Genomic DNA, 10,051 nt, shown 5'->3' with positions numbered 1-10,051 from the left:
GACTTTAATATGTTATTGAAAACAAGTTACATACAATCAAAAAACAGCTGCGGGTAAAATTTACCCGTTGGCGGATTAGCTTAAAACTCGTCAGGCACTAGGAAGGATCACTTCTTCTTCAGGGCAGGGAAGGCTACGCAGTATGCAGGCTAATGTCCCGCAGCGGCTGCCTCTCTGGTGGACTCCGGTACTGCACAGAGAGGGGGGTGGACCGAACATCCTTTAGGGGGGTCGTCGCCTCCTTTAGGGGGGTCCGGGGGCGTGCTCCCCCGGGAAGATTTTTTTTTAAATATTGAAGTTAAAAGCATCAATCTGGTGCACTTTGAGAGCAACATTAACCCTACCTTAATAATACCTTAAAGCGGACAAAAGGCATTGGAGAACACTTATTCATCCACATACTTTAATGAAGCAAACTAATGCCTTAACTCANGTATTGCACGTCGCGGGTGCGGGGCGGGAGCGGGTCTTGAAAATCAGACCCGTGCAGGACTCTGCCTTAAAGTGGACAAAAGGCACTGGAGAACACTTATTCATTAACACCCTTTAATGAAGAAAAAACTAATGCCTTAACTCACTCAAACACAGTCGTTTACTTATTTCGGTGAAACAAATGTGCGTAGAGTTTTAAAGGATTCGGATAGTCTCACCTTGATTCTGGCGCATTGCTTATCGTTTTATAGATCTATTCTCATCCACCATCTTTGTTTGTGACGTAAAGAGTGTAAGAGTCACGTTTCTGAATCGGACACTCTGAGTGGATGCAGTCACAGCCAATCAGAGTCTGATTCAGAGGGTTGCCTGTCAGTACCGTTGCCTGTCAGTTCCGTTGCTATGGTTCCGTTGTTATGTGTACTGAAACGAGAGCCGGTATAATTCCACGCGCGAAAACAAATACAAAATTGGAATATGTTATTTTAGTGTCTTAAAAGTAAACTGAGGTATGAAGGGTTAACGTTACATCTTAGGATAATTTTTAGTCATGTTCTGTATACATACTAACATATAAGGGTATACTTAGTGTGGTTACTCCATGTTTACAAGCTATAACATTAACGTTATATCACTCTTTTTCACTTCTTACTCACTCAGCCAGAGTTCAGATATTACCATTAGATTCACAAACCTGAAACATCATTGTTGTCAGCTTCTGATACTGCTGCTGCTGCTGCAGCTTTTGGCGCCTGCTTCGATGAAAATAACTTTCTAATATCCATAACTTTATAGGCTATTAGCTTAAAACTCGTCAGGCACTAGGAAGGATGACTTCTTCTTCAGGGCAGGGAAGGCTACGCAGTACGCAGGCTAATGTCCCACAGCGGCTGCCTCTCTGGTGGACTCCGGTACTGCACATTACTCCAGAGACGTTTTCAACAAAAAAAAAGTTTTACATTTTTTTTTTTAAGTGAAACATCCGGGCATTTTCAGAAAACATCCGGGGCTTGAGCCCAAGTAGCCACCCCCTAGCGCCGCCACTGCTGGATGGCCTACCTGCCTGTCAGCCTTCCATCTGTGCACAAACTTATCTCGTGCCCTCATTGGTCATGTGCGCGTTTGTGTGTGTTGGAGGAGGGGCTCTGTAAGGAAGTGGCAGATTTTTTCCGGCTGTGTATTTTCAAATTCTAGCGCACTCGAGCTGGTTTCTCCAAAATGACCTACCCCACCTTTAAATCTAAATGACACTATTTCCTAGTTATTGACACTATTTTCCTGGTTGAATAAAAAGCAAAGATCAGAAAACGCAGGCTGATTAATAAAGAGAAAAATCAATTAAAAAGAATAAAGAAATAAGATATGATCTGAAGATTTATCTCAGAAGATGTGTCGGTTCTAATTATCCATTGAACACATTGTTGCATCTGTTGTTTCTAGTCATGGAGAGCTGTCAGGAGTCTCGTCACTCTGCTGTCAAACAGTCTGTGATTTGTTTACGTTGCTAAGGTAACAGTTCTGCTGGAGTAACCTAGGGATACTAGCAACAGAATGTTTCCATGGCTACAGTTCTGCTGAACATCTGTGTTTTATCTCGTCTCTATTTTTACTTCAGGCGGCAGTAAAACCCCTGCACACTCCGACGGGTGTTTTTCCTCAGCAGCTGTGTTATAACATAAAAGTGATCATTACTGTTAACCTGCGATGTAATTAAAATGAGTACTGACATAATGAGATGTGTTTTTCTCTGTTTAACAATATTTAAAGAGGCACTTGTTAATATTTGTTGTTAACGTTGTGCACCAAAACACTAAAGCACATTTAACAGAGTGTTTAATGTCTTAAACTCTCACTGCTCATGAATATTATTTAGCTGCAGGAGAAGCTAAATAGTCTGTTCAACCCCCTGATTGTTCATCTTCGTGCACATGACTATTGAACACACTGAAACATGTCTGTTAATATTTACCTGTGTTGTAGAACAAACTTGCAATGAAGGTGCAGTTTCTGAAGAAGGTGTGTGTGGAGGTGATGTCCTCAAAGTAGCACTCCTCAAACACTGAGTCTTCAAACACCATGGACTTCATCTTCAGGTTCAGGAACCTAACGAACACGTCAAAGGTTAAACTTTTCTGTTCTGCAGTTTTATTGTTGTGCTTTATTGTTGATCATTAGAACATAAATCTGAATAAAACGGCAGCCCACAAAACACTCACTTGTCATTGAAAAAGTGTCCTTGGCGATGCACTTGGTTTTCCATGGTGAAGTTCAAAGTGGCGTGATCCATTCGCTCCTTAGTGAAGGTCTTTGTGCGTGAGTCATATTCCTGCCTCTGGATGTACTTGATCATGTCTGGGAACCACACTGTCAGACCGTAGTAGCTGCAAAATGTTGAATTTTGAACGATGTTAAGTAAAACGATTAAATAAACCTAAGAAGTGAACAAGAATCCCCACTTAGAAAATGTTGTATAAGTCTATACTCTACCTGAAAGACATGGTAAACCAAACAGCCATGAGCATGAAAGTGGTCCGTTTATATTCTGGGCTGAAGCAGGCAAGGATGTTGTTCCTAATCTGCAACACGTAAAGAGGAAAACACACAACTTTAGAAAAAAGAAAGCATTGGAGAACATATTTTTAAACCCCTCAGAAGACCCATTGTGTATAATCTTAGTTTAATCTGATGATGTGGTGATATTTCGACTGATATTCCTGAGCAGTATTGTTCAATTTACAAAGAATTAACTTTATGAATTGGACCTAAAACTTGAACACAGCCAGGCTTGTTTTCCCCCTTCTGGTGATATCTGTTTTTGTCTTCCACATGAAACTTAGTTACAGCTTCAACATTAAGAGATGAGACTTTTTGTAGTGGGCATTAAGCAGGTGGTGCAGTAGTAGATTTTGTAAAAGATGGAGGGTGTAGGCGTGTAGCAGAACGTAGGCTGAGTGCAAATTAAAATCTTGCTGGTAAAGTTTCTGCCTGAAGCAGTGGTGCTGCAATAATGTGCAACACAAGAAAAACACAAGTTTAAACAAGAAAAAGTCATTTAGTAACAGATTCGACAAATGATTACTACATTTAAAAGTAGGGAACAAAAGGCAGAAAAGAAAGTCTGAATGTGAATATGTCTGAATATGTAATCATTTGTGAATTTTAAGTCTAAATAGTTCACAAAATCACACTTTGGTGAAAAAACGAATTCAAAGGGAAAAGATGGCATCTTCAACCTTCAGCTACTGTTGGACTTGCTGCCACCCACGCCTTCCTCCACAATGTTTATTTCCACCGATGCCTTTTACAGCCAGCCTCGAGCTGTAAAAGGCCACAGCCTCATACAGAAATTATCTCAGGAGTCTTTTTATGTCATGCTTTTAAAAGTTGTTTGCAGTTTTGGTTCAGAACTTGTGAAAAACATGTCGTCTCCTTCACTGACCTGATGGGAGAGGCTCACGATCTTCAGCCTGTAGCGCTGCCAGACCGGAGTGTCGGTGCCAATGTCCGACAACTCATCCATCTGTTTCACCGTCTTAATTGTGGTGACCTTAGATAACAGAGACGCAAGTCCTTCAGCCAGATGTCTTAAAATGAATTATGATGGTAACATTTTCTAATTACAAATAGCATTTCTTCCTCCTGCAGCTTTGAGTTTTCCATGAAGAAACGATAACACAGAGACAAAAAGGATAATGCAAACGTACATTTCCCCTTGTGATTAGAATGCATTACCATTCATTTATACTAAACACGTGCTGCATATTTATTGTTGATTTAAAACCTGGTGAAAAGGGAACAAGTGTGAGTCATAAATAGTCAGGTGAAGGTCAACAAATATCCTTGACAGGACACAAAGTCTAAAGACGATTTTGCATATTGAAACATTGCTATAGAGAGGAATAAATCATTTATTATGAGAAGTACTGTGTGCAGACCTCCTTCACGCCCTGTCAATCTGATGACTGAGACGTGGAAAAGTTGCTCTGTTATTTTAATTGGGAGCTATCTTTCTGTCTGTACAAAAGGATCACTAGAATATCTTTGAAAAATGCTACATTTTGGACATTAAAAACGTGTGGTTGTTGTTTTCTTTAAAGAGTTTAACTGTCTTTAGGTCAACACACTGAACAGTAGAGAAGAAACATAGAAACAGATCGACCTTATTTATCCTTTTTTTGATTATTAAAAAGGAAACTATTTATATGCACCTGAGTATTTGTTTAATGAAATCTATGTTTAATTTGCATTAAAGCACAGCTAATTTATCGTTTGAATATATGTCAGACAAGTGATAAGACTGTGAAAATGTTTCAAGCTGTCCACTAGAGCAGTGGTTCCCAACTTGGGGGGCGCGTAAAAGATCGCAGGGGGGGGCGCCAGGCCTCAGATGATTTGTGGCGAAATATCATATTTAGACTTTTTTTTTATTTACTTTTTTTTTTTTACATATAATTGTGAGGCAATACATGATTGTCACTAAAAGCCTTACAATAAAATATAAAAAATAGGGCTGTCAAACGATTAACATTTTTAATCAGATTAATCACAGCTTAAAAATGAAATAATCATGATTAATCACCATTCGAACTATGTCCAAAATATGCCATTTCTTTATGTATATTGTTGTGGGAATGGAAAGATAAATGAAAGAAGGCAGATATATCCATTTCACATACAGTAGGCCTATGTATGTTTATTATAACATTGTTCTGTGTGGTCAAAAATGACAGACAGCCCACACACCTATCAATCATCAAACCGTGAGGTCTTATTTCATTACGTGTTGATTTCTATCCCCCCCTCCTTGTGTGTGTTGGGAGGGGGGGGGCGCAACTTCCAACAGGAGTCATTTGGGGGGGGAAAGGTTGGGAACCCCTGCACTAGAGACTACGTTTTAAAAACTGCAGCAAAGAATAAAAACGATCAGTGACCTTTAGTACATCATTCCCAATTTCTTCCTTCTCCGACTAACCTTTCTTCTTTTGCTGTCGGATATCTCATAAAGGCCTAAAACAAAAAAAATTCAGGGATACTCACAGAAAACACTTTCTCTGGGTGTCCCTTTGCTCGCATGTTAGTGTCGTGAACTTGCTTCAAAATCATCCAGCCTTCGTCATGTTTGCCGTTCTGTTTAAAAGAAATATAAACGTCATACTGTGTATATCTTTCTGTTATTTGAATGGAAGTAACCACATTAGTTTAAAGATTACAAGAAAAAATTATCTTTACTCAGGTTATTTCACATTTGTAGTATCCATCTCATACTGTTAGACCGTCAATCAGCACATCTGCTCACCTCTAAGTAGAAGCGTGGGCTCTCTGGCATGGCACTGAGGGCAGCGATGGCTGCGACAGCGGGAAACGCGCACACTAACACAAACACACGCCAGCTATGGAACTGATAGGCCGAGCCCATCTGGAAACTCCATCCTGAAAAGACAAAAGATATTTGCTAATAATAGTCAAATCTTACACTTTGCCCTACAATTGTACAATAAAGGGCATCAGATGAGGTTGAACACCAAGTCTTTATAAGGCACAGGCTGGAATATATTTAATTTGGTGTGACACTGAATGAACAATGTTCTTATGTGTCCTTCCTCCAGGGGAGTCAGAGGTCAGCCGCAGTGCAGCGTTTCTGGAAAGATGCTTGTTTGCAAAAAAGCTTAAACCAGTAGGATTTTACCAGCTAAAACTGCGGCTCCAAATTGTGTGTCAACAGTTTCCTTACTGCACAAATATCTACATTTAAGAACAAGATGATATGATGAAAACAACTCTCATGTTTGTCCGCCACATATAAAGCTAAAATCAGCAGCCAGATACATTAGCTTAGCAATCAAATTGGAAACGCTATTTCCAAAGAAAATAACATTAATAATTGCTCAGAGGTATATTGAGTAATTTAGGAAGCTTAAATGTATGTGTTGAGTAGATTTTGTAACACTTGAACAGAGCCAGGCTAGCTGTTTCCCCCTTTTTGCAGTCTGTGCTAAGCTAACTCGTCGTTATAACCTCGTATAGTATGTAATGGACATATATGAGAGTGGTATCGTTCTTTTCATGTAACTGTGAGAAAGCAAATGGGTATATTCCCTAAAATCGTTAACTAGTGCTTAAAGTGTTTATCAAAGTTAGGACGATCATCTAACTTGAACATTAGCAGAGGTAGCTAACAATACTCCTATATTCAGGTGTATAGTTGCTGTACTCACCGTAATGTGGGATAATAGCCCAGGCCATGGCAGATGCGTATATCCCGCCAATCATCCAGAACATGCAGAGCCAACTGAGGTGCTCTCCACGTTTCTCCTGGGACAGGAACTCAGAGTAGTAGGAAAACACGATGGGAATAGAGCCACCAATCCTACAAAGATCAGAAACAAACTGAGTTGAACAGTCCTGTTGTTTAAGAGTTCAAAAACACAGTTTAGGTTGAAGGATTAACAGCATTTGTAATAAGAAAGAAGACATTAAATGATTTGATATGAGATATCCTGAAACACAACTAGGCCTACGGCTCACACCTATTATTTCACTTATTTCCTTTTAGTTAACTGTATTATGGTTTATATGTTTTTGTCAGTGCATCATAATGGAGAAGCAAAATGATTCTAGCAACTAAATATGAGAGTTTTAGAAAAAAAAAGAAAAAAAACATCCAAAGAAGCAGTTAGGTGTCTTAAACACTCACACAGGGAAAATATTTTCTCCCTTAAAAAAAAGTAAGTTAGAGTGAGGTATAGTGTGTCAAAAATAATTAGGTAGTGTAACAAATATCCCCAAATAATGAGTGAGTACCTCAAGAAAAGTAGGGAGCATTTTAAAATATGAGGGCAAATTTCTAAATTATTAAAAGCTTTCCAAAAACATTTATGAAGTACCTAAAAATAAGGAGAAACTTTCTTTAAAAAAAAAACATAGTAGGCTATGTCAAAATTATTTTTGAAATACTAATTCATTATATCAAGGGACTTTTTTCATCACATTGGCAGAAATGGGCTTTCATAACGGAAAGATCACATCAGAATAAGAAAATATGAATACAGTATTTCTTAATTTACCCAACACCCGAGAGGAGTCGGCAGAACAGAAAGGTGCCGTATCCCTGGACGAAGGAGGAGAAGAAGGAGAATACACTGTTGATAGAGAGACAGATGAGAAGAGACTGGCGGCGGCCTATCCGGTCGGCCATAGCCCCCCAGAGGAAGGCCCCGACCATCATCCCAAAATATACAATCAGTCCTGTGGAGAGAGCAGAGGAAATTAAACTATTAGAGCAGGGATGGGCAAATGGCGGCCCCCACCTCCTCTTTTTGTGGCCCTCAGATTAATTTATAAACAACGTAATTAATAAAAAAATTATAATTATTATTTTTATTTTTGTACTTGTGGTACTGATACCGTCCACTAGAGTCTAGACTCCTAGTTAAATCGCAAGCTGCGTTCATGATTTCGTACAGCAGCCAAATACCGCGAAATAATCTGTGAAACTTTTGTGTGTATTGTGTTTGTTTCCCAAGCTTCAAAGTTGTATTTATCATCTGAACAAGTTTAATATTCTAAAAACCAAGACTTTATTGTTTATTTGAAATCAGATGAAAACAAACTGTCACGGACCCTGCCGTGTTATCTATGATTACTATAGGCCTACGCTTTTCATTCATAATTTCAGCTGGAGGGAGGGGGAGCGGCGCTGAGAAACAACAGGGCGCGGGTTGACCGGTGCCTGTGTTGACATTCCCCTTATTGTGGAATAAGGGGAATGCAGAGACAGGCTACAAGTGTCTTAGGTTCAAGTTAGACAACTAATGTCTGGGTTAGTGTTCATGACTTCATGTTTATGTCATTTTAATGGTTAATCTCAATGCACACACATTTTCCGTGCTTTCCAATAGTTTGAAATAGTTTTATTCCAATTTAAATAACCTGTTCAATACAAACATGCCACTTTAAAAATTAAATAACATTTCTGTGAACTGATATTTGTTTTGTGAGCTTATTAGAAGATGTTCCCTGAAAGATTGTAAAATGTCAATGAAGATGTCAGACTTAATTTGTTAATAATAACATACAATACATGGAATTTGTGTGTGTGTTCCAAGTGAATCTGCGGCCCCCTGGTGGCCAGTACATTATGTGGCCCCCACCACCATCCAAGTTGCCCATCCCTGCTCTAGAGTCTTTTTTTCAGCTTTTTGTGAGAAAGTGAAAACGGGTGATTCTTTTGTTTTTAGGAACACCCAACCTCTATAAATTATGATTTTTCTCAATTGCAGTTCCTTATATAGATATTTATCAGTGGGCATCAGATAAATCTAGTTTTCAAATCCGTGTATCTACCGTCCAATTGTTTTTCTTTATTAGACACGTAAACGGAAGAGCGTCTGAGAGGCGTTTTTGCTTTTTGCTTTTTACCTTACTAAATGGTCAAATGGTCCTTGGAGCGAGGGGCGGGGCGAAACTCACGGAAGTGATTTCAAAACAAAAGCACTCGTTTGTTAAAATCACACTTTGAATCAGTATCCTGCTGAATGACCGGTGATTATTATAAAGAAGGGGAATTTAGCGATCACAACGAAAACGGCCAAGGCACATATTGAACACAGAAAATGAATGTTATTAAGGGCTGTAAATATAATAAGCCTCTGTCTAACATTGTTAGGAGATTTAAACTATACAGCGGTTCTGCACTGCGGTCACTCAGCCGCCTCTCGCGTTTGTTTTTTCAAATCAGCTGCTCTTCATTTTTCCTGCTATATTTGACGAGTGACACAAATATTTGTTACCACAAGTTCTTAAGGAAACTGACACTGTTGGACTCGGTTCTAGTTTGACTTCTACCAGAAATAAAATGAAGTACTTTTACTGTGTAGGCTACTTTGTGAGTAATCCTCTGTCAAAGTCCCCTCCTTACATAATGCATGTTTTTCTGCTATCTTTGATGAATGATAAAAATATAATTTTACCATTAGTTCTTAATGAAATCGATACTGTTTGACTTTGTATTAGTTAGCCTACTACTTACAAATACATTGAAGTACTTTTACTGTGTATTTTTTGAGGAATACTCTGTCAAAGTCCCCTGCTGAGACCAAAATCAAGCCACTTCTGCTAAGTTTGATGAGGGAATTATTTTTTGTTGCCATTAGTTCTTCGTGAGATTGATCCTGTTGGACTCAGTTCTAGTGAAACTACCCCCACAAGTACTATGAAGTACTTACTGTGTACTGTTCCAGTACTCCTCTGTCAATGTCCCCTCCTGAGCCCAAGAATGCATGTTTCTCTGCTATTTTGAATAAGCGTTAAAAAACCTTTCTTCATGAGACTGATATTGTTGGACAGAGTATTTTAAGAGATGTGACTGCACACTGACACACTCTGTCACTCTTGTTGGCCTCTTATGATGCTGCTGTCTTTTAATATATGATTATTTCTCTGCTCCTAGTTCATTCCTCGCAGATTCTTCCATCAGTCCCAGTCATTGCATGTCAGTCAATAGAGCTTCGAAAAATGTGTCCCAATTCAACTAAATGTTTTTTTGTAAGTGAAGGCCAGAGCTAAATTATAGATTGTTTGATTGTGTAATTATAAGGTGAGAGAAAAATAAATCCACATC

The 10,051-nt window shown here is 38.9% G+C and overlaps 1 protein-coding gene across 1 annotated transcript in view; it reads right to left on the bottom strand.

The window, feature by feature from the left end:
* LOC104957245 (synaptic vesicle glycoprotein 2A-like) overlaps positions 1 to 7,677 on the bottom strand; it is a gene marked incomplete at its 5' end in the record, with an annotated part of 14,649 nt that extends 6,972 nt beyond the window's left edge. The window contains 8 exons of the mRNA XM_010784854.1: positions 2,402 to 2,535; positions 2,649 to 2,813; positions 2,920 to 3,008; positions 3,872 to 3,979; positions 5,470 to 5,559; positions 5,729 to 5,862; positions 6,648 to 6,799; positions 7,497 to 7,677. Of these exons, the coding sequence (XP_010783156.1) occupies positions 2,402 to 2,535; positions 2,649 to 2,813; positions 2,920 to 3,008; positions 3,872 to 3,979; positions 5,470 to 5,559; positions 5,729 to 5,862; positions 6,648 to 6,799; positions 7,497 to 7,677 (1,053 nt within the window). The remainder of the gene's footprint in view (positions 1 to 2,401; positions 2,536 to 2,648; positions 2,814 to 2,919; positions 3,009 to 3,871; positions 3,980 to 5,469; positions 5,560 to 5,728; positions 5,863 to 6,647; positions 6,800 to 7,496) is intronic.
* Between the last annotated feature and the right edge of the window lie 2,374 nt (positions 7,678 to 10,051).

Source organism: Notothenia coriiceps, unplaced genomic scaffold (assembly GCF_000735185.1).
Source record: "Notothenia coriiceps isolate Sejong01 unplaced genomic scaffold, NC01 NC01_scaffold00000759, whole genome shotgun sequence".
NCBI lineage: Eukaryota > Metazoa > Chordata > Actinopteri > Perciformes > Nototheniidae > Notothenia > Notothenia coriiceps.
The sequence above is the reverse complement of the archived record's forward strand: the minus strand, read 5'-3'. Positions and strand labels throughout refer to the sequence as shown.